This window comes from Castanea sativa, chromosome 2, assembly GCF_040712315.1.
Source record: "Castanea sativa cultivar Marrone di Chiusa Pesio chromosome 2, ASM4071231v1".
Lineage (NCBI taxonomy): Eukaryota > Viridiplantae > Streptophyta > Magnoliopsida > Fagales > Fagaceae > Castanea > Castanea sativa.
Window position 1 is genome coordinate 49,422,020 of NC_134014.1, and position 24,404 is coordinate 49,446,423.

General features: G+C 37.6%; 2 protein-coding genes across 3 annotated transcripts; both read right to left on the minus strand.

The window, feature by feature from the left end:
• Positions 1-3,445: 3,445 nt before the first annotated feature.
• Positions 3,446-4,928, minus strand: LOC142623260 (putative clathrin assembly protein At4g40080). The gene has a single exon (XM_075796650.1). The coding sequence runs from the start codon at positions 4,714-4,716 to the stop codon at positions 3,634-3,636; it is 1,083 nt and encodes a 360-aa protein (XP_075652765.1). The 5' UTR covers positions 4,717-4,928; the 3' UTR covers positions 3,446-3,633.
• Positions 4,929-20,706: 15,778 nt separating this feature from the next.
• Positions 20,707-23,484, minus strand: LOC142623696 (E3 ubiquitin-protein ligase ATL6-like). Of its 2 annotated transcripts, none has more exons than XM_075797145.1 (2): positions 22,247-23,484; positions 20,707-20,745 (listed from the first exon to the last, which is right to left on the minus strand). In XM_075797145.1, exons 1-2 carry the CDS (start codon positions 23,205-23,207, stop codon positions 20,726-20,728), a joined length of 981 nt encoding a protein of 326 aa, XP_075653260.1. In that variant the 5' UTR covers positions 23,208-23,484; the 3' UTR covers positions 20,707-20,725. The 2 variants fall into 2 exon arrangements, with proteins under 2 accessions (XP_075653260.1, XP_075653259.1); XM_075797144.1 differs by lacking the exon at positions 20,707-20,745 and adding an exon at positions 21,318-21,534.
• Between the last annotated feature and the right edge of the window lie 920 nt (positions 23,485-24,404).

Here is a 24,404-nt window from a genome sequence, read left to right on the forward strand (position 1 = left end):
TTTCGCTGGTTTGGGTTTTTCTCTCCATAAACACTTATGTTTAGGTGTTTGTGTCAATTGTTGAATTTGTTGCTTTGTTGTGTTTATAATAAGTTTATTCATGTGTGAATTATGCAAATGTTATCGCCTTTATCACTCATTTAAGCCAATCTTAGCCGTAGCCAGAGCTAATTAAGTTGGTTTTGACACTTGTTAGAATAATGTGGCTTAACATAATATTTATGATGCCTTTATTATTAACAAATAAATATTCAGTCTCTTGTGAAATTATGCAATACTTTTATGATGTAAGATATTGATATATTGAAATAGGTCTACTAAGTTTAGTAGACTAAGATTATGAATGCATTCATTGTAGTCCTTGACTTGACCATATCCATCATGATGTAACCTATTCTGATAGGTACATTATTGGATCATGATGGAAAGGATGTGCAAGTTAAAATTGCTCAAATTATGGAAGACAACAAGGGCTAGTCTTTCGATAGTTAATGCATAATAATCTCGGAAGTCCTTCCATAATGAGATTCATGCACGTTGAGTGTTGGCTTTAATAAATCTATCGTGTCGGCTTTAATAAATCTATCGTGTCATTACCAGTTAGGGCTGTCCACGGGTTGGTCCGGGTTGGGTTTGTGCCCAACCCGGAACCGACTCGCCAGAATCGGGTGGGAAAAAAAGGCACCCGCCGAAGTAATCGGGTCAGGCGGTTGAGACCATCAATGGGTGGCAGGTGAGTCAGTCGGATTCAAGACAACAAGAAAACAATGGAAAAAACACAGATCCGACGAAAAAACCTAGAATCCGATGACTGTTTTCTAGATTCCGACGCTATTTCCCTCAGATCCGGCGAGATTTTGACGGGATCTGGCGAAAATCTCACCAGATTCGATGAGATTTTGCCAAATCCGGTCAAAATCTCGCTGGATGTAAGGGGAAATAGCACCGAAATCTTGAAAACAGTCACTGGATTCTAGGTTTTTTTCGCCAGATTCTAGAAAATTTTGGCCGAAATCTGGAAATTTTTGTCTGGATCTGGAATTTTTCGCTAGAATCTGGAAATCTTTCGGTCGGTTCGGGTTTTTCAGGTTTTAGGGGATCGGAAAACCGAAACCCGACCTGCCGGAATCAGTTTCTGCTGGTAAAGACCTGATGGCGACCCGCTGGAGTAGTCGGGTCAGCCGGTTTCGGGTCAAATACGGTCCGTTCTTCAGGTGGGTCAGGTGTGCAGATGAATCTAGACAGCCTTATTACCAGTAATTTGAACTCCTATTAAAGGCATTGTCATTATAGTAGTTTTGGATATGAACGATAGATGAATCCATGTATTAGCATGTAGTTACAAAAGTAATAACACATTAATGAACTTCTTCATTAATGAATCTAATTAATAAAGTTGTTTATTAACAAATGTAACATAGCTATTACATGAAGTGTTATTACAATAAGAAGGATTTTATGGCTAATCACGTCCTTTTTTAATATTATAAATATTGTCAAGGCCACACTTGCAAGGGGTGTAAAAAAAGAAAATAAAGTTCTTGTTAATTCTGACCAGCTGGAGAGAGCATTCTGATTGCTTGCGAGGTCCTTAAATAATATAATCTAGTATGTATATTTCTCACATCTTATTATTGAATTTTATTACATACACACATGATATCATATCATGTTAATTGATAGATATATTATATGTGTTTCTCTTGAATTATTACTTTTTAAATATAATTCCAACAACACTCAGTTGCCACTTATGGATCTCAAATGGTTGAGTGATTGTTTCTCAGCCACTGATAGTGTTCTTCTTTTTCCTCCTCCCCACTAGACAGGGATGGATTGAGTGACAGATTGGCCTTTAAGCAAATTTGACATGACCTATACTCAATCCGGCCTGAATGAAACTCTGTGTCACCTACAGAGTAAAGTTACCAAAGAGAGCATTTGGGAAAAGGTAAAAAGCTTCTTCTTTTTACTTGATCTTTGTCTTAGCCATTGTCACAAATTTAGGTTGTGTTTGAAAAAAGTTAAAAAATGCAATTTTTTTTTTAATTATTTAACTTATTTTTATTACTATTTTATTTATTTATGCTACTATCTCTAAGTTTCGTTGTATTTTTATATACTATTTATAAATCCTATTGTACTATTTCAACTACTTTTTAATTTTATCTACTATATTTTAAGTATAAAATTTTCAATTTTAACCAAATAATCTGTTCTCAAATTAATATAAAAATTATCAAAAACTAAATATTTTATAAATGCTACACAAATAAACTGCTAAAAATTGCGATATTGAGGGCGTTTGGATCCCACGTCTGCGTCCCACGTCCGCGTTTTGCTTCTTTTTTCTTTTTTTTTTTAACCCAGCTGTAAGATTTGACTATTCAGCCATGAACAGTGCATAATGCACTATTCAGCCATGAACAGTGCATAATGCACTGTTCATAGGTCCCACAAATTTCACTTTTCAGCAACTTTTTCATTAAAAATTGGTCTCACAGTACTATTCACACATTTAAAAATTATTTTGCTACAATATTTTCAGTTTTCAATTTTCAATTTCAACAAAATAAGTTCTATCCAAACGGACTCATTATCCTAACAAACACCTATTAAATTCAAGATTTAAAAATAAAAACCTTTCAGCCACTTGGATGCCGTCGCGGCTGTACGTACATTCAAAATAAGATAACTCTGTTGGCGACTGCCCACTAGGTCCCCAGGATTTATTGATTCATAAATTGCCCGACGAAGTTGGCCAATAGGGAGAGAGAACTCACTGACTAAGAAAGTGAACCTGACTCTTTCCCCGCTGTCTCTCTAACAAACCATATTATATAAAACTAGGCAGGGGCCGCATAATATTAAGAATAATATTATCATCATACGCAGGCACCTTTATTTTTTTTTATGTTTGCTCAAAGCAATCTTTATTTTAATCAAACCATCAAAAATATGTAAATTTTAGCATGCCAAAAAAGGTAACCCTACAGTTACAGGATATTTTAGAAAGAAGATTAGAGAAAAGATCTCCCCACAAGGAAAAAAGTTGTACGGGTGATTGTATTTTGAAGTGTGGACAAGTGATGGGTTGGTAGTTAGCATACGCAAACTATATTTTCTTATCAAAATTTATGGTAAAAATGTGTGATGAATGTTCTAAAATTTATAGTAAATATATGTGATGAATGTTCTAAGATTTGAACCAGTAAAATTAATACATGATCTAACGGCTAGATCTTCAAACTCAAGACTTAAATCTTAGTTTCGAGTCCTCTTAATCACCACTAGTGAACATATTGGTGCTCATTTCTCTTTGTATTACTATCAGAGTGTAGGGATTTTTACCCTCTCCCTTCCTAAGCATTTTTTATCTTACCAAAAAAAAAAAAAAGCAAAATTAATCAAATCAATTGGTATAACCATTTACAAATACACTATATGAGCAACGTTTCTATTTCATATTTTTCATTCTACCAATAGTTTTTCTACAGTATGTGTGATCTGAGCATTTCCACACAAATCAAGAATTTCATATGGCCAAAAAAAAAAAACAAAATTTACAATCATGCTAAAAAAGCAGGCACAAAAGTCAAAAAAGAAAAACATGACATTTTATATTAGTCATGCTTATATCAAAGAATACGATTCCATCAGCTCTCTAGAATAAGAAAATGAACCCTGTCTGGGCCTTCTTGAAGGAAATCCGACTGAGTCCCCCGAAATCAGAACACGTTCACCAAACCGAGCTGACTCGCTCACCTTCTCTCTTCTCACCCAATTGACCAGCTTACCCTCATCTTTGGACACCATGTCTGCCCCAACTCGATCCTTAACCTCGCTTACCAAACCCCAAAAGCTCTCCATCAATGACTTTTTTCCAGTTGACAACACCAACAGTCTCTCTTTACAATCCTCTAACCTTTTCAGAGCGCAAACCAGCTCGACCGAGTCACCAAAACTCAGACCACTCAGCCTCTCTTTAAACTCGCTGACTCGTACCGTAACCTCGTTTATTGCTGATAGATAATCCTCACCAACAAAACCCATAACCTTATTTACCAATTTAATGGTACCTTCCACATGTAAACAATCTGGTCTTTTACAAATCTCTTCCATCAAACCCACCAAAGCAACAATCTCTTTAAGCAAATCCTTGTTCATAAACGATGAAATTTTTTCTTCCTGATTATCTTTCTCTATGGTGTTCGAAGAAGAAGCAAGAAAGAAACCCAAAACCCTAGAAACAAACAAGAGAGTTTCTACATATTTTGCGTACCATCTGACCCATGAAGAGAGCTCCCAGGATATGGAGCTGGAATTGTCTCGAAAGTTGGAGAGTTTGAGGTAGTTTCTTCCACCATTAGAAGGGTACACGGAAAGCTGATCTTGGAGGATGAAGCTACCGTACTTGACGATGTGATGGACGGTGATGAGGCACTTGAGGGCCACGGAGGAGTTACCGGTGCTCTGTAACCGGTCCATGATGGCTTCTATTGCGGTGGAAGCGGTGGCGCGTGAGCTGTGACCATAGGAGAGGATGGTGGCGATGTCTTTATCATTAGGAGGGTTGAAAGGGTCGTGGTTGGTGGCGCGTAGGAGAGCTAGTTGTAGAGAGAGGTTGCTGGGTTTTGAGAGTAGGGTTGCTTTGCTTTGGGAAGCCTTATCTTTGATTAGGCCTATGATATCTCTCATCTTTGTTGTGTGTCCCATTGAGAGAGAGAGAGAGAGAGAGAGAGAGAGAGGAGAAAAGATATTTGTGTATTGGTGGGGTGATCATGAAAATTGGGTGCTTAATATGATTTATATGTACAGTGGTGTGTGCTTTTGTTGGTGTAGGTGCTTTTCACTCTTCATTGTGGTTGAAAAATATGATGCGGGAAAGTTTCAATGAGGCCGTTCTTATCTTTCAAATATACATTTTTTGTACCACTTGTTTATACCACTTTCACCAAATGTATTAATTTTTTTTTTCTATTTTAAACTTTAATTATTTGATAAGAAAAGTAAAATCAATATATAATAAGTTATGATTAATATAATATAAAGTAGTACACACAAAATTGATACAAAAAAGTTGTATTCATATTATATAGTACTGCATATAAAGATAGTCAAATTTACAAAACACGCATGGGTCATTCTTCATATCAAAGAAATTTTAAAAAAGTACTGCCTCGTATTGACCACGGGCTCCCCTTGATATATCCTAGTGAAATTCTTAGGATGCACTGAAACATTTAATAACATATTTTTTTATTTTGTTTTATTTTTTAAAATATGAAATGTTATCATTATTGTTACGATTAACAGATTTTTAATTATTTATCATGATTGTATTTAAATATATGCAAGTATGTAACTATATATTTTAGTTTTAGGTGTTTGTTCTGATCATGCTTGTACACGAAATAATATATTATTATTTTACTATTTAAAGAAAATATGAAATATTAAAATTTTAAATATAGGTAGGTTTTAATTATTTAGTTCAACTAATAAATTTTTTGTTCTCTGTTAACATATATAGTGTTGTGGGTTTTAGGCCCAACTAGTTTACTTGTTTAGCGCTTTCTTCTTTGTATAGCGGCTAACTTGTCTTCAAGCCGTATTCCTTGTCTCGCTCGTAAGGTTCTTATATAAAGGCACTTATGTATATTCTTTTGAAGTGAAATACAATACTATTGAATTCAGTATTTCTAACATGGTATCAGAGCCACTGCTCTGACCTTTTCTTAGCAGTCTTGTCTTTATTGGTGTAACTTCATTCTCAATATTGCTTCCGCTGTCACAACAAGCTGCCTTTCGCCGTTGAACCTTCGAGTCTTCCGGAACATCGTCCTCGGGTTCCGGCACTCACGGCCGCCGTTGGGGAGTTCGAACACTGCAAAGACCACTGCTCCTGCTAACGTCAGCCCTGAGCCACGTCATCCTGCCACGTCAGCTGCCACGTCATCCTGCCACGTCAGCCTGCCACGTCATCGCTGACGTCACCTTCCAGCGTGCTGTTGACATCACCCGCCACGTCATCGTTGATTGACCGTTGACCGTTGACTTCTGTTGACCGTTGACCAGCCGTTGACCGTTGACTTTTTGCAGCCCAGGTGCTCCTTACCCAGTTTTTCGTGTAGATTTCATTTTTGCAATCCATTTTTGCATATTTTGCTTCTAAATGAAAAATAAGGACAGGTCTTCTTCCTTTTGCAACAATCGTCGCCGACAATCTAGCAAACGCTTTTGCAATTTTTGCAAACGTTTTGGCCATAATATTGAGACTTGCTTTCAGCGCAATATGATAAATCGAGGTTGGTTCAGGTTCTTCTGCCACTATTGCTAACATTGAGAGTGTCCAACCAATAGCTCCCGTCTTTGCACAGTCTAAGTCTTCAGGTCGCACTTTCACCATGACCACAGATGACCTTAAAAACATCATCGCCAATGTCATTCGTATGGTTGGTAATGCATTTTATTCCTCTTCTCTCTCAGCTTTGTCCGGTATGTCTCCTTCCTCTTGGCTTATGGATTCTGCTTGTTGCAATCACATAACACCTCACTCGTCCTTATTTTCGAACTTAACACACCACACCCTCTTACTATTTGCACAGCAAATGGTTCCACAATGTCTGGTCATGATATAGGTTCCGTTTCAACCTCCAACCTCTCAATTTCTGGGGTCTTTAATGTTCCTGACCTTTCTTACAATTTGTTTTCTGTAGGAAAATTAGTTGAGTTAGGTTATCGAATTATATTTGATTATTCTGGGTGTATTGTGCAGGATCCAAGGAGACGGCGGGAGCTAAGGGACCGGTCCCGAGGAGTTGGGTGTATGTTTCCGTGGAAAACCTTCGTCTTCCACTTGTTGCTCCTGTTTCTATTGCCGCCTACTCCAGTTTCTTCTATTCCTTCTCTTGCTCTTTGGCATGCTCGACTTGGTCACGCATCTTCTTCCCGTGTACAACAATTGGCTTCAGAGGTTTGTTAGGTTCGGTGTCTCCAGAAAATTTTGATTGTGTTTCATGTCAATTAGGAAAACAACGACTTTGCCTTTCAATTCTAGTGAATCTATATCCACTGATATCTTTGACCTTATTCATTCTGATGTTTGGGGACCTTCCTCTGTCTCTAGTATTGGTGGATCTCGATATTTTGTTGTCTTTGTTGATGATTACTCTCGCTATAGTTGGATCTTTAATATGAAACATTGTTCTGAATTATTGCAAGTGTATTCTAATTTTGCAAAAATGGTTGAAACTCAATTTTCTAAACGTATCAAAATTTTTCGATCTGATAATGCTCTTGAGTACACTCAATAGGCTTTCCAAGCTATTTTGCATTCCTATGGCACTGTTCATCAACTAACTTGTCCAGGTACCTCTCAGCAAAATGGTAGAGCCGAACGAAAACTTCGTCATATTCTTGACACTGTTCGTGCTCTTCTACTCTCTGCCAAAGTTCCTACTCCTTTTTGGGGCAAAGATGCTCTTCATGCTGTTCATACTATTAATCGCATTCACAGTCCTGTCATCCAAAATCAAACTCCATATGAGCGCCTTTTTGGGTCACCTCCAGACTATCACCACCTACGCTCATTCGACTCTGCTTGTTTCGTTCTTCTTCAGCCACATGAACATAACAAACTTGAGCCTAGGTCAAGACTTTGTTGTTTTCTTGGTTATGGCGAAACTCAAAAGGGGTATCGGTGTTATGATCCTATTTCTCATCGTCTTCGTGTCTCCCGCAATGTTGTCTTTTGGGAACATCGCCTCTTTGTTGAGCTCTCTCACTTCCGTACTTCTTTATTTTCCTCTACTGTCTTAGATCTATTTCAGATGAGACGCAAATTCCTTCCTGCTCATGACCCTCATATGATCTGATCCTCTTGCTTGTCACTGCTCTGATTCTCACTGTAACTTCTCTGTCCAACCACAGAAATCCTTGATCCCTTTCCTAGTTCCCCTTTTAATGAACAATTGGAAGATGAACAGGTCGAAGACGAGCTACCCAACCTTGATCTTGGTTCCCCTGCTCCTACTCAGCATGAAGATCATGTACAAGACATTCCACCTCGTCACTCGAGACTCGGGTAAGGTCCATTCTGCACATTTACTTGACTATCATTGTTACACTACCCTTGCTACATTGCACGAGCCTCACACCTATCGTGAGGCTTCCATTGACCCTTGTGGCAGATTGCAATGAAGGAGGAACTTGATGCATTATCTAAAAACCATACTTGGGACTTGGTCACTCTCCCACTCAAATTCGCTGTGGTTGGTTGTAAGTGGATCTACAAGATTAAGACTCGCTCTGATGGGTCCATTGAGCGCTACAACGCTCGTCTTGTTGCAAAAGGTTTTACACAGGAGTATGGGATTGATTATGAAGAGACCTTTGCTCAGGTTGCTCGTATCTCATCTGTTCGTGCCCTTCTTGCTGTTTCCTCCTAGGTAAATGGGATCTTTTCCAGATGGATGTCAAAAATGCATTCCTTAATGGGGATTTGAGTGAAGAAGTTTATATGCAACCTCCTCCTGGTCTCTCTGTTGAATCAAACAAGGTTTGTCACCTTCGACGTGCACTTTATGGCCTTAAACAAGCTCCACGTGCTTGGTTTGCCAAGTTCAGCTCTACCATCTCTCGTTTGGGTTACATGGCCAGTCATTATGATTCTGCCTTATTTCTTCGTCGCACTGACAAAGGCACTATTTTACTTCTCCTGTATGTGGATGATATGATCATAACTGGTGATGACCTCAGTGGCATTCAAGAACTCAAGGATTTTCTCAGTCAGCAGTTTGAGATGAAAGATCTTGGACATCTCAGCTACTTCTTGGGTCTTGAAATCACTCATTCTACAGATGGACTTTACATTACTCAAGCCAAGTATGCCTCTGAACTCTTGTCTAGAGCTGGACTCCGCGATAGCAAGATTGTTGACACTCCGAGTCGAGCTTAATGCGCATCGACTCCTCGAAACTATTGTCTAATCCCTCTCTTCCACGCTTAGTTGGCAGCCTAGTTTATCTCACTTGTTACTCGTCAGACATTTCTATCCTGTTCACCGGAGTGAGCCAATCTCTGCTGCTCCACGATCGACTCACTATGCTGCTGTTCTGCGCATTCTTCGGTACCTAAAGGGCACTCTCTTCCATGGTCTTTTCTACTCTGCTCGGTCTCCTCTTGTTCTCCGTACATTTTCTAATACTGATTGGGCAGGAGATCCCACTGATCGCAGGTCCACCACTGGTTATTGCTTTCTTCTTGGTTCTTCTCTAATTTCTTGGCGAAGCAAGAAACAAACTCATGTGGCCCGTTCTAGTACTGAAGCAAAATATCGTGCCCTTGCTGATACCACATCTGAGCTTCTTTGGCTACGATGGCTTCTCAAAGACTTATGTGTGTCGACATCCTCTGCTACTCCTCTTTATTGTGACAACAAGAGTGCCATTCATATTGCTCACAATGATGTCTTCTATGAACGGACTAAACACATCGAGATCGATTGTCATTTTATCCGTTATCATCTTGTCCATGGTGCTCTCAAGCTAATCTCAGTCTCCTCTACAGATCAACTTGCAGATATCTTCACCAAGTCACATCCTAAGGGACGCCTTTGTACTTTGGTTGACAACCTCAAGTTGGTCTCCCATCCACCTTGAGTTTGAGGGGGGTTGTTAACATATATAGTGTTGTGGGCTTTAGGCCCAACTAGTTTACTTGTTTAGCACTCTTACTTGTATAGCACTCTTACTTGTACTACACTCATATTTACTTGTACTGCACTCATATGCCTCTTATATAAAGGCACTTATGTATATTCTTTTGAAGTGAAATACAATACTATTGAATTCAGTATTTCTAACATTCTCAAATAAGAGAATTGGAGTTCGACTAAATTGACAACCCTATAATAATAGGCCATATAAATTATTGAGTCTTACCATTTTACATGTCATTATTCTAATATATATATATATATATATATATATATATATATATATATATATTCTTAAATTGAGTTTAAATTATATTCTATATTTAAACTATCCAACCAATCTTAAAACACCATATATTCTTTAAAGAATAAAATATAAATATATAATTCTATGTATAAATACAAATTAAAAATAACAATGATTAAATTAATTACTATCAAAATGTAAGAACTAATTTGGTATTTTTGCCTATAGAAATTATATGTATAATATATATATATATATATATATATATATTACCACATATCAACGATGACACACAAGATCATCACTAAAAGATGACCATTAACGACGATAGTCGTCGTTGCTATAAAATTTATTGTCAACATGAAAAGTTTCCTACCATGCACTTTCCGAAAGTGGAAAAAGATTCCCTCTGAAGGGGATAAAAATAGGAGACGGGTATTCCCTTAAAACCTGAAGGGACGGAGAGAATGAAGACGGATCGACACCGTAGGTGACACGACTATGACGGTTGAATTTTGCTGAGTATCCGTCATGTTTGCATTAATTGCAGATTCCGGGTTGCATGTCATTTGATATGTTTCAAATGGGCTTTTGCTTTATCCCCACGCAAACGTGCACACTTGGGCTTCTTGCGACACACGTTTGGGAAGACTCCTATATGGAAAGGAACTTGAGAAGGAAGTTGTATCCTAAAAGAAAGGTAATTCCACCCAATATAAATACCCCAGAAACCCTAGATATGAAGGTACGCACAATATTCTTAACTCTGGCATTCTAGGGTTAGAGAAACAAGATTCTAACTTGACCTTCGGAGGGTTTTTGGCCGGCACCACACCGGTGCTCTCTTTTGGGTCCTTTATTTTCTTTTTGCAGGTGTTGCTTTAGTTTGAGGAGTGCTTGCAACTCACTGGTGATATTTTCGGCATCATCACCCTCCATAGCTAATGTGTGAAACGGAGGAAATGCACGCTTCATAGTGATGCTTTTATGGTCATAGTGATGCTAATGTGTGAAAAAGATTCCCTCGTTGCTTTTATAATAATACTAATAATAATGTTTATCAATTGTTTAATTCTTTATATATATATATATATATAGAATCGCTTTTAAAACCAAAAAAAAAAGTTTCAATTGACTTAATTCAAATCATAGTCTTTTGTGCTTACAAGATATTTAATTGAATCCTTCAACGTTAAGCTTCCTTGTCAACCATTGTGAGATCAAATTCACATGCATGATGCAAGACTTTTCCTTTTAACTTGCACTACCAAACACGCGGATCTTAGGCCGCATTTTTTTAAGTCGCGTTTGCAAAAATGGGTCTACAGATGAGCTAAAGCCGCGTTTTTAAAAAACACAACTTAAAGTAGGCAAAAGAAGCCGCGTTTTAAACATGTGGCCATAGAATGTGTGTACAGCCGCGTTTTTATGAGCTATAGCCGCATTTTTTGGGGTGGAGCTATTGCCGTATTTAAAACACGAGGCTATAGGACCTTCGTTTTTTTTTTTTTTTAATCTTAACTATGGCCGTGTTTAAAAAATACGGCTCTAGCTTGCCTAAAGCCGAGTTTCATAAACACAATTTAGTCTGTAGCTACGTGTATAAAATGTGGCTTTAGTTTAGGAAGTGGTCGCGTTTATTAAACGCGGCTTCAGATTTGCCTATAGCCGCAGGTTAAAAACGCGGCTTTAGGCTTTGTATAAATAGTGTACTAAAAATATTTTTAACCCTAGCCTCTCCCATCGCACATCAGCCTCCATCTCTCAAGCCCAATCTCAACCCTCACCCTCCAAGCCTCCATCTCTCAAGCCCTCACCCTCCATCTCCGATCTCAACCCTCGCCCTCCATCTCTCCGATCTCAAGCCCTCACCATCCATATGTCATTCTCAAGACCTCACCCTTCATCTTCGATCTCAAGCCCTCACCCTCCATCGTAAACCCAGTTTTTCAAATCATGTACGACGTTAAGTCTTCTAACCTCAGAGAAGACGACGACATCATCAATGACAAGTCTCACTCTCACTCTTCCGATAGAGCTAGTCTTGCAATTTTAGGGTTTTCGTGTGAGGCACTCTTTAGAAATTTTTTAGGGTTTCGGATTTGAATGTACTTTTATCCAAATTTAGGGCTTTTTTGGAAGTTGAAACTCATAGAAATGGATTCTCTCTATGGAAATTGTTTGGGAAAATTGTTAGACTCTGTTTTGCGGTTGGGAAAATTGAGCAAAAGAAACGAAAATGAGTAATTTTTTTTTTCTCTTTTAATCTAAATAATTTTCTCCTTATTATTATATTTATTTTCTCCTTATTGAACAAAATAATTTTTTTTCTCTTTATTATTATTTGTGCTCCTAATTAGTTGGATACTCTAGATCTTATCTCTCTGTGCAAGTTTTGAAATTGAATTGTATTTTTTCTTTATCTGTTCGTGTTGATCAGGCAACTCTGGAAACTGTAGCCAAAGTTAGAATGAAGAAAAATGACACAAAAGAGGAAAAGTATGCATTTTTTTTTTTTAAATTTTAAATTCGAGGATTCATTTGTAGTTTCTCACTCAAATTCACCATCGGTTTGTGCGTTTCTAACTCTATGATGTTGGTTTCGACTTTTAGGTCATTTCAACTGCAAAATGTTTTTAATCTTGATACGATAATCGAGATGAAGATACACCAACATTGATAGATCGGAAGGTAAGGTTGCTTTATTTGTTTTTTTTTAAAAAAATAGTATTTTTTTGGGTACATATACGTATTAGATTTAAATGAATAATCTATGTGCTTTATGTTTCAGGACAATGTCTTTATTATATCTAATTTTAAATCGAAATATCCAGTTCGGCAGCTAGACAAAAGGTAAAACTTGTGAATTAGTTTCAATTTTGTGAAGTCATGTTTCCGCACATAAGAGCATTCACAGCAGTGAAGTTAAAAATTTAGCAATTTAGCTCCACCAAAAGTTACTTTATCTATTTTACCTACACATATGCCGCAGCAGTGGATCTATTTTAGCTTTCAACATAATAAAATAATATAAACATCACAATAAATAATATATCTACCACAATAAAATAATACATCTCACTACAATAAAAACACCACAATAAAAAGGTAATGTGAACACAAAATAAAAAATTAATTTTGTTTTAGCTCTCATGAACAGTGCACATCTATCTATAGATGTGCACTGTAGCAATGAGCTAAAAAAATATAGATTTAGCTCCACTGCTGCATACTTCTTTTTGGTGGAGCTAAAATAACTATATAGCTATTTAGCTCCACTGCTGCAAGTGCTCTAACTCGTAAGCTTATCTTAGCTCTTTTTTTTTTTCTAATCATTTCTTTGTAGATTGATATCCGATTTGGTAGTTGTTATTGTGTCCGCAACATATGATTTTAAGGTAATATTTAGGGATAATACTTTAGATTTGTGGTGGGCCTTTTATGTTGTTGGGCTTTGATCTCTCCTGCTATACCATGGCCCGTGATTCTGAGGTTGGAGAGTTGGGACTAGGCTAAGTGAAACACAACTTAGGCCAGCTTGTGCACAAGTTAGGCATTCCTAATATAGACATGCCTTAGCAAGAGTCTCAAATGTATAGCGTGCTCATGGCAGGAATAATTGTTATAGATATTACAACTGAAAACATAATACAGCAAAATAACTAAAATATTTTACAAATAACACTAACACCTCAATAACACAACAAAGGAATATAACAAGGTCGTGACAGAATAATACAATCACGAATAATACGATTACGGCAAACAATTCAATAATAAAATAACAAGTTAATCATTCATCAACCAAAAAGTAAACCTCGTTTGCCAAAGAAATGAGCGTAGCTTTTTAGCAAACACAAGTCCAAAAAGGGAGCCTATCTCCAATGTGAGTAACCTCAAAGAAGGCTCCCGCCATAGAGATTACACATTTTGAAAAAATGACCTAGATGACTTAAACTCTAATTCTTAACTTCTCATAAAGTGGGTCTGTTAAAAGGGAGAGAAACGGGTGGTCTATTGACGCATGTCTCTATTCCTATCACTCATGATTTTCTCTAATTTCCATGTCTATCTTTTCTCTCCTTTTTTTTCCTTATTCTATCTCTATATCTTGTCGTGGTTGTTCCTCCCTTTCACTGTTCACAACTATTTCCTTTTATACTGTCTGCCATGACAGGATTTACAATGTTTACCCCTCTATAGCTTTTGGCTCGTTTTGGGCGTCCTTCCAAGACTGCCCACTAGCCTGCTGGCTGCCTAGCCATTACCATTACATTGTGTTGACTACACCACGCCTCATTCCAAGACAAACAATGGCTTGTCTTATCACTTATCTCTCTTTGTTTTCACTACTCTCATTTGGATAAGGGTTAAACCCCTCCCTCACCTACCTCTATGGCATGCATCTAATGGTTCCAGCTTATACTTATTTCTTTTGGCTAAGATGTCATCCTAGTAGGGCCTTTCTCCCCAAAAAAGTTTGAGCGAGAACCTCAAAATGAACTCTCCCTTTCTCCCCACCGCCAGACCACACCCTCTCATACCCTTGATCTGTGGCTCACCTCTTATGTATTGGCTGGGTACAAAAAGGTGGTGCTTAGCCCTGTGTGTATGCTCCACTTTTGTCTGAATCCATTACTTTTTTGGCCTTATGCCTTTGCTATTATCTCCTTGTTTGTCTAATTCTGCTGTACATTCTGGTAAGTTTTTAACTCCTGCGACGTGAAAGACATATGGGCCTTTGGGTTTTCGTTTTCTGCCTTCCATCTCTTCTTTGGACTGGGCATTGCTTGGGTGTAGGCCCTCTACTTCTTGCCTAGCCCATCTTCTTTCCTGTGTCCATGGACCTCTTGGCTGGGAATCCTACCATGACACTGCATTATTCCTGCTATATTATTACCTGTCTTTTATTCCCTTGTTACTCGTAGGTTTTTGGGCTAATGCTCCTGCTAGTTCACTTTCCACATCTTTACCTCTTTTAGGCTTTGCTGGCCAACATTCCCTGTGCTAGCCCACTTTCCATATCCTTACCTTTTTGGAGTTTTATTGGCCAACATTCCTACTATGCCAACCCATTTCATTCATTGGGTTTCCTCAGCCCATTTACTTCTTCCTTACCTCTTTTACTCCCATGGGTTTTTGTTTAATCATTTGAGCTTCCTCGGCCCAATTACCACATCTTTACCTCTTATTACCTTTCGAGCTTGTTGGCTTTTAAGCCAACCAAATGAATTTACTAATTCATTTTTTGGGCTTTCATGGCCCATTTACCTCCTTTTTACCTCTTATTGTTCTCATGAGTTTACTACTTCATTCCTTGGGCTTTCTCGGCTCATTTACTTCCTCTTTGCCTCTTACTATTCTTGTGGGTCTGCTGACCATTATTCCTATCATTCCTGCTTGCTAGGCTTGTTTTACTATTTTCACTTCCCATTTTCTTCATATTGTTAGGCTTATTCTACTATTGGGCCTTTTGTCAAAAGTGGGTATCAACATTCAGCCCTCGAAGCATATGAATTGCTCCTAAAATTCATATGCGAATACTTACATAATAATTTTTTTCGAGGTTTATTTTAAACAATGGACCCCGCCTTATTTCCTTTCTTGCCATGAACAGTCTTCTCTCTTTGAATTTCCCAGTTTAGAACTTATTCTGGAACACAGCCTCTGCTTCCTTAATACGATGCTTCTTTTCATGGTTGACCCGTTGCTTCCTTTCACGTCACTTTTATTGTCCTTAGTCCTTAGGCTTTTCTCTTTCCCATCATTCTCTCATAAGTCTTTTCTTTTTCCTTTCTCTTCATCGTCTCGTCTTCCCCTAAACTTCACTACCCATCTTCTCTGTTCAAACAACCCATCATGTCGTCTGCAAAAGGTGATGGTTCTTCTCGCCGTAAAGGGAAAGCGATTGCCGCCGACAATTCGCCTACCAAGACTGTGGGTAAAGAGACTCCCTATTCCGAATCAGACCGCTCTAAGGAGGAAAAGGATCGTGATCTGGATAGTGAGTGTCCTCCCACCATCGACCCATGGTACGACACTCATATTCATTTCCCCATGGTACCTGGTGACTATTTGCCTCCACCCCTAGGTCGCGTGTGGCTTTTTATTTGCCACCCTAACACAAAGGTTTCTTGGGCCCCTTTGGCTTGACATTTGCCAAGGAACTTCACTACTTGTTGTGGGCACAACGGAAATATGAAGTCGTGACCTAGTTATATGGTTTAGGAACCATGAATATAGCGTCCTTTCGAGGAAGGACCTTTGATCTTACTACCAAAGTTTAGGTTTAGAGTTTAAGTACGTTCTTGGGACGGTGTTAGGCACCCAAGATTACCCAACCCTAAGCATCCCATCATTTGTTCCTATATCTTAACCTTATAAAAAACATATTTAACACTTGTATCTATACTCACACACACACTAGCATACATCTAAACATACAATCATAGCATCATTTATCCCAAAACACATACTTATCCATCTATCCAAACAAAAGGGAGCCAAACATATTGAAGAAACCCTAGCATTCATCTAACATATGAAAACCTTATTATACATCTAAAACAAAGCAGCAACTTGTACATGGCAGCAAAGCATATCATCAAAGCAAATAAAACCTATTACAAAACCCTAATCATACATCTAAGCATGTTCCACCACAAAGTAAAACCCTAACACAAATGCATGAACATTGCTAATGCATGACTTACCCTTTACTTACCTTTCAGCAGCACAGCACCTATAGTGTCATAAACATGTGAATGGATGGAATTAAAACTAAGAAACCTAATCTAAACCCTAATCTAGACATGTGATAACAAACATGTTAAGGTAAACAAGCAAATATGAGAGTTAAAAATGTATAAGAAAGAGGGTATACAGAGCAGAAACAAAACAAACAAAGAAATTAGAGTTTCTGGGTAACGGCATCACGCACGCTAGAATAGATTTGCATATGCATGAGTTCAGTCTGCATGCGTCGGCTAGATCATGCGTACGCAAATCCTTACCTATAAAACCTAAGTACCCAAAAACAGAGTAGAAACCAAACAAGACATAAAACGTAAAATCTAGCAACCTAACATGCTTAAAGACATAAAGAAAACCTAAAACTAACCTAAGCGAACATATGTAAACATAAACTAAACAAAAGAAACAAATTAAAGAAAAGATTAAAGCAAAAAAGAAAAATAACAGTTTAAAAGAATATCTTAAAGCAAAAGCTCCTAGGCTTGATTTTTTACCGTCGCCCTCAATCAAATCTATCACAATTCAAAAAAATAGTTTTCAATTTCATTTATTTCATGTCTTCCACTAAATATTTAATGTATTTATTATGATTATCAATCTTAAACTCACAGAATTTGGGCCAAAAAAGGTCCCAATCAAATAAAAAATGACTTGAGGGTGTTTTGTGAAAAAACTCCCTTTTGATTCACTATTTTCTAGTGAACCTTAGGTTTTTCTTATGAGATTTTTTTTTTTTGAAAATGTATCAGGTAAGACTTTTTTATAGTTGAGAAAATGGGGTTTGGAACGGTTTCCTGATGATGTGGGATTCATTCCAAACCTCAGCCATTATTGTAGAAAACTTGCATTTTTCATACTTCTAAAACCCTAACTGTGTACACAGGAATATGCTTGTGTACACATGTTCTAGCCTGCGATTCAATAAAATAGTAATAAGCAATCTTAAACTCACAGGATTGGGGCCAGAAAAGGTCCCATTCAAATAAAAAATTACTTAAGGGTGTTTTGTGAAAAACTCTATTTTGATTCATTATGTTTTAGTGAACCTTAGGTTATTCCTGTGCAATTTCTGTGTGTTTTGAAAATGTACCATGTAAGACTTTTATAGTTGAGAAAATGAGGTTTGAAATGGCTTCTAAACAATGTGGGATTCATTCCAAACCCCAGTCATTATTGCAGAAAACTTGCATTTTTCATGCTTCTAAAACCCTAACTATGTACACAGGAATGTGCCTGTGTACGCATGCTTTAGCTTGCGTAAGCAGGCCACGACCCACGTACACAGGTCGAGGGATACTTTGGTCATTTTATTTCCAAAAATAAATTTTTGCTCATTTAAAAGGTTATATTTTTCATTTTAGCACTCCTCAAGTCAATTTAATATCTAATTGGGCTCTAAACTAACCTTGAGCCTTAGAGTCCAAGCATCATTGGAGAACGGGGGCCTATGTCGTGAGCAATACAAAATGCAGTGTCTACACCCATGCCCATTCTTTTCAAATTTGGGTCGAACACTTCTTTAGGTTGGAAAGAATGGGTGGATAAGGAGTTATCTGATGTGGGTTTTATGACGGCATTAAAGCAGGCCGATGTGCTAAAGGCCATCGTTTCATCCTAGTGTTTGTCCAACTATCGAGATTTGTTCAACCTCCCCATTTGGTCGGCCTGTGGTATAGCGCCACTCATACATTTTTCCTTTCTTACAGCGAGATCACCGTGACTTTGGAAGATGTGGCAAACCAATTGTTGTTACCCATTCTTGGTGATACAGACTCGAATGATATCGAGCTTTCTGTTAAAGAGGTGGTCGTGGAGGCCGAGTTGAGGAAAGGGATAAGTGAGAATGCGAAGCTGTATCATTGGGTTGGGGCTTTGTCCAAGGCTTCCATCGCCATCCGCCATGCTGCCTTCGTCACGTTTTGGCTTTGTAAGTTTATCTTTGGCTTTCATTCACATTATGCCATAAAACCTCTTTACTTTCAATTAGCCATAAAGACTTTTGCCAAGGTGAGTCTGTCATTAGCCCCTATGTTTCTAGGTCATTTGTATGTGCAATTGGATATTCTGCAAGGTGATGAGAGGCAGACAGGTTCCTGCCACATAGTTATCTCCTCCACCCACAGTACCATATTGAAGCACCTGCTACAGGAACATTGTTTCAACCATTTGGCTAAGTGCAAGTCAGTTCGTTTTGCCAAAGAGAAGTACCAGTCTTTTTTCCCTTTAACTTGAAGGTAGATATGATTTTAAGGCAATATTTAGGGATAATACTTTAGATTCATGAATAAAATTCATTCACATGATTATATTAACAAATTAAATGTGATATAAATAGAGTTTTTTTTTTTCAAATCTAGTTGTGTGACTTTTTAGCTAATGCAACTACATAATATTTTTCGAAGATCAAACTACATAGTTGAATTTTATTAAAAACTTATACATCTAAGAAAATATACCCAAGTTTTATCCATCATTTTAAGTGTATTTCCTTCTCTCATCCCCTTTCCCTATATATGTGTGTGTTTCTCAAAAAAAGAAAAAACAAAAACTGACCTTTCTAACAATATCACATGAAGCAATTATAATGGTATATACCTATTTGTATATATCTAAAGGTCCTAAAAAGATCATTGGGATTGCTCTCAAATTATTACAAATTGTGCAAATTTTTTATTATTACTTGAAAAATTAAAGATTAAATTATTGCTAATAATAAAACTATAATACATCTGACTTTTTGGTCTTCAACAAATTATAGACATTTGTCAGCGGTTGTATTGTCAAACTAAAAGCAGCTTGCTCTAATTTAATCAACCACTGGAAATAATTTATTGATGAAGATGATCAAAAAGAATTAACTTAACTGCGAGTGGGTACGATTGATTTGTGTCGGTTGAGAATCCCACTTTCAAATGATCATAAATGTCACAATTAGTTACCAAAAAGCCATTTAGACTAGTCTTTAAAAATACAAAGTTTAGTCTACACGAAAGTCCTTAGGTCTTGCTTGGCAAATCCAGAAGTCACTGTTTTGTGGTTCAAGGCTTCAAGCCTCATTTTTTTTCTTTTTTCTTTTTTGCTCTCTTACCACGTTTTACACACTCTCATTCGTCAGCTAGTACGTACCAACTCAAAGTAACATCACGACCACACAAAAAAAAAAAAAAAATGATATCATAAGATTAGGATATCAAAGCCCAAATAATTTCTTTATAATTGTCTACTTACGGGGTAGCCCTTTTTTTTTTTTTACTTCGAATTTCTCTAGAAGAAATGGGCCTTTTATTAAGCTAAATTACTTAATTCACTTCACTTAACGTAATAGGCTTTATGGTCTATATGGGCTTCACTTCAAAGATAACGTTACACTATCCATATTAATTTTCTCATCTTATAATTGGGATTTACGACCTATTTAAGCATCTGCTACACAAATTGGACTCTAGCCCATACTCTCTTTGCACATATGGGCTCATAGCCCAGGTTGTCTCTCTCTTTCCGCGTTGGGTCCCACAACTCCAAGCTTTTTTTTATTCAACTAATTATGTAGCTCAGTTGGTCCAATGGAAATATCAGTTTAAATCTCTACTCGAACTATAAGAAAATAATAATAATTTTAAGAAAAATTCTAGACAAGAGTTGAAAAACATGAACTTAGAGTGGCGCTAAAAATTTAGGTATTTGACACCACAAAAAATTACTTTATCTATTTTACCTCCTCACTTTACAAAATATGATGTAGCAATGAATCTATTTTAACTTTCAACACAATAAAATAATATAAACATCACAATAAAATAATATAGTCACTACAATAAAATAATATAGTCACTACAATAAACAACAATCACAACCACCCACAACCGCAACCGTTGTTACTACCGTCGCCGCCACCACCACCAACTCTTCTACCACCACCGCCGCCACAGATTCAAAAATCAATCATTCAACTGAACAACTCTTTGGAGAAACAACACCAACTAATTCCTTTTTCCTTTCTAATCATTTCATTTCCTTGCACATTGCTCTATGTAATCAACAAGACCAACACTAATAATAATTAACAATAATAAAAATGAAATATTTGTAACATTAAAGAAACTTTCTTCACAACCATTACACAATAAATATCAAATACCCAAAGTAAACAAAAATACATGTACCCATTATTGTATCAAACAAAAAAAAATACCCAAAGGAACTAGAATCATTAAACAAAAAAATTTAACATCATGCATTTAGAATCATTAAACAAAAATACCTAAAAGAACTAGAATCATTAAACAAAAATTAACAACAAAAAAAAAACTCAAAAAGGAAAAAAGGAAAAAAAATACCAATTACACGAAGGGTCGCCGGTTGGGTGCGAAGGGAGTGAAGGGAGGCGAGCTGAGGCAGCGACGACAATGGGCTGGGGTGAGGCGGCTATGAGGGAGAGAGTTTGAGAGAGTGAGCTTGAGAGAGTTTTGAAAGAAGGTGAGACAAAGGAGAGAGCTTGAGAGAGTGAGTTGAGAGTGACTGAGAGAGGCACGGTGAGAATAAAAGAATATAAAAAAATAAACAAACATATATTAATTTTAATTCGGCTGAGAATAAAAAATTATTATTATTTTTAACTTTTAGTTACAATGCACAACTATATATAGCAGTGCATTAAAGCAATGAAGGTAAAAATTTTACCTTTAGCTCCACTACTGCAACCCTTTTTTTTGTATTTTGGTGAAGCTAAAATAGCTACACTGCTACTAACAGCATTAGCAGAATCCACTAGCTGATGCTCCAATTCAATGGTGAAGTATTTTCTGCTTCCCTCCCCCTTGAAAAGAAAAGCAATTCTAGAGAGAAATTTGGAATCCAAAGAAAGGAATTTGTCGTATTGATTAACTAAATAGATTACAAAGGATTTAAAATATTTATACAAACATTAAAATCTAACAAACTCTAACAAAATGGCGCTAAACACTCTCAGTCTCTAACAGATTTTCTAATGGTCCAATAGGTTAGGAACACGTGTCTTCCATTCTAACTAACTCTGTCACTAACTAATATTATAAGCGGCAAGTCGTTTCAAGTCTCAATACCAAACTACAAGTCGTTTTGATCTTCTTATTTTGTTTAACAACCTAATCTTGCTACTGATGATCTTCCATCTTTACACGCCTTCTTTAGTTATTCAAAGGTTGAAGAAGGGGGGTTTGGAATAATAATAATAATAATTTTTTTTTAAAGTGCATCAATACAACTTTACCCCACCACAATGTACTTAAAAATTTTAATAAAAAAATAACCCTTCTAATAAGCCTAACACTAACAATAAATAATGACTTTATCAAAAAATAATAATAAATTATGACATAAATCATATAATTACATTTTATCCATATTAGAATTTGGCAAATTGAATTTGTCAATGTATAATTTAAAAAGATGAATTATCAAAGTGAGTGATAACTACATGAGTAAAGTAGAATGAACACAATAGTTTTTACTAACTACAATTATCATAGACAATCAAACCGGAGACGTACCCGACAAATCTTCGGGTCCCCCAGCCTTTACACTAAGTCGATGTAACGGCCACTTAACGGATGTGAAGAACCCCTTGGCGTTTCCTTCAAGGCCCGTTAACTTAACGGAACCCCCAATAGAAACAAACGGCGGCGTGTATCTCAAACTCCCTACTGCGCAAAAAACGACGTCGTAACTATTCGAGCGCCTGAGCTTCTTCTGCTTCATCACCTCCTCTGGCAATCTCAGCGTGTACCTCTCCGTGTCAATCTCTACGCCGGGTTGACTCAGTGAGTGACCCGTCGAGTGCGACCTCAAGAATTTCCCCCTCGGTGGGTCGTCGTCGACGTTGATCACAACGTGGTCGTTTTGAACCCCACCAGTTTCCTGAGTCGACTCGGTTGATTCCACTGATGTAGTAGTAGTAGCCGCAGTAGTAATAGTAGTAGTAGTAGTAGTAGAAGTATCATTATTCGTAAGCTTAGCTCTGCAAACCGGACACGTCACGTGAGAAGCTAGCCAAGCGTCGATGCAATCAGGATGGAACGCGTGGCTGCACTTGGGCAACAAACGCAGCGTTTCGTGGTCTTCGAACTCGCCCAAGCACACGGCGCACTCGAGCGTTGTTGCTGTTACTTTCACGGTTCTGAGATTTTTAACCTCGAAGATCGGGAAGGACTCGATCACGGCCCGGTCTAGGCCACAGTTACTAGACCGGTTCGCGGAAATGGCTGGACCGGCGCGTGTGTCTATGCAATCGTTGAGGTAGATGCAAAAGAAAGCCACGAAGAAGAAAGCCCACACGAGGAACACGATGACCAGCGCCACGGAATGGTCATAATTCACGGTCATTGGCGGAGTGACTGCTGATTGTCTGCCTGACTGTGCATTGGCACTGTGGTGAGGCAGTGAGAGGAGCAGTAGTGGTACTAGACAAGGAAAGGGAATGATCGGACGGCTGAGATTGATCTTGGGTCTCATTAGGAAATGGATTTTTCTCTTTGGTTTAGAATAAGCAAAGAAACAAAGTGGCGGAGTTTCCTAGAGGAACAAGAGGCCGTTGTAGAGTGAGCGGGACGAAAACGAAGCAGGGAGCTTCGTGCTTGGTGGCTTTCGATGGAATATTGCCACGTGGCTAGGCGTCTTGGAGCGTTAATTGGGTTCTTCTTATTTGGGTTGAAAAGCATAATTGTGTTAAGTGTTCTAATAAAATAACTATAAGCACTTTTCTTTTTTAGATTTGGTATGTGTGTTGGAAGTCATTGACTAATTTGAAGGAATGGAAGGTATATATAGAATGGAAGTTTGATGCATGGTCTAGATGGAGCTAGAGTACCTGAGTGAGGAAAGCGACGTGTGCGATAAAGAATCATTTTTAGGAGGTGGAATCTGGTTCTGTCTACATTCTAGACACACGGGTTTTGTGAGTGATTTCGACGGCGGCTTGGTAAACCATGGGCGCTGGTACTAGAGAGAGAGTCGCATAGGTGTTACTGTCAGAAAACAGGTTTCATTAATTGTTTAGAGTTTATCTGGAGAGTTGCTATTTTGTCTTGACTGCTTGAACAGGAAAATGGTGGGGTTTTCGGCTGGAATTACAAAGCACTGATTTGATATCTATTGGTCAGAAATTAGATTAAGTTATCCACTTTTGTGACAGGTTATTGAGTGAGTTGCTTGAGTTTAGCCAAATGAGGTTACAGTGGGAATGTGTAGTACACTTGTATTTTTAGTTTTTTACTTATTGCTTAATTAGTTGTTTGGAACATAGAGATCATCTGGCAATAGGTGTTAAATCTATGTTTGGTCAAAATGCAATTGGAGTTGTAGATTGATATCATGCTGGTGTTCATGCGTTGAAAAGGAACAAGTGACTATGTGCAAGATTATTGATAATGCTGCTCCTGTGTATATAGCATGTGTGGTTACGCAGAAATTTAAGGACCCACGATGGTAAATAAAAACAAAACTGCTGGGATAGACTGCTAAGAGTTATTATAATGAAACAGAAGAGGGACTGCCGAAAGTGACTAGAGATGAGAATCAGATGATGCTAGACTGCAAGTTCAATTATTTTAGGACATACGCCATACCGCTTATTTTAACATAACTCGCATGTTTGTCCATTTAGGATGGATTTGAACAGAAAGGGAGGCGACTGCGTTTAGGATTTTTTTT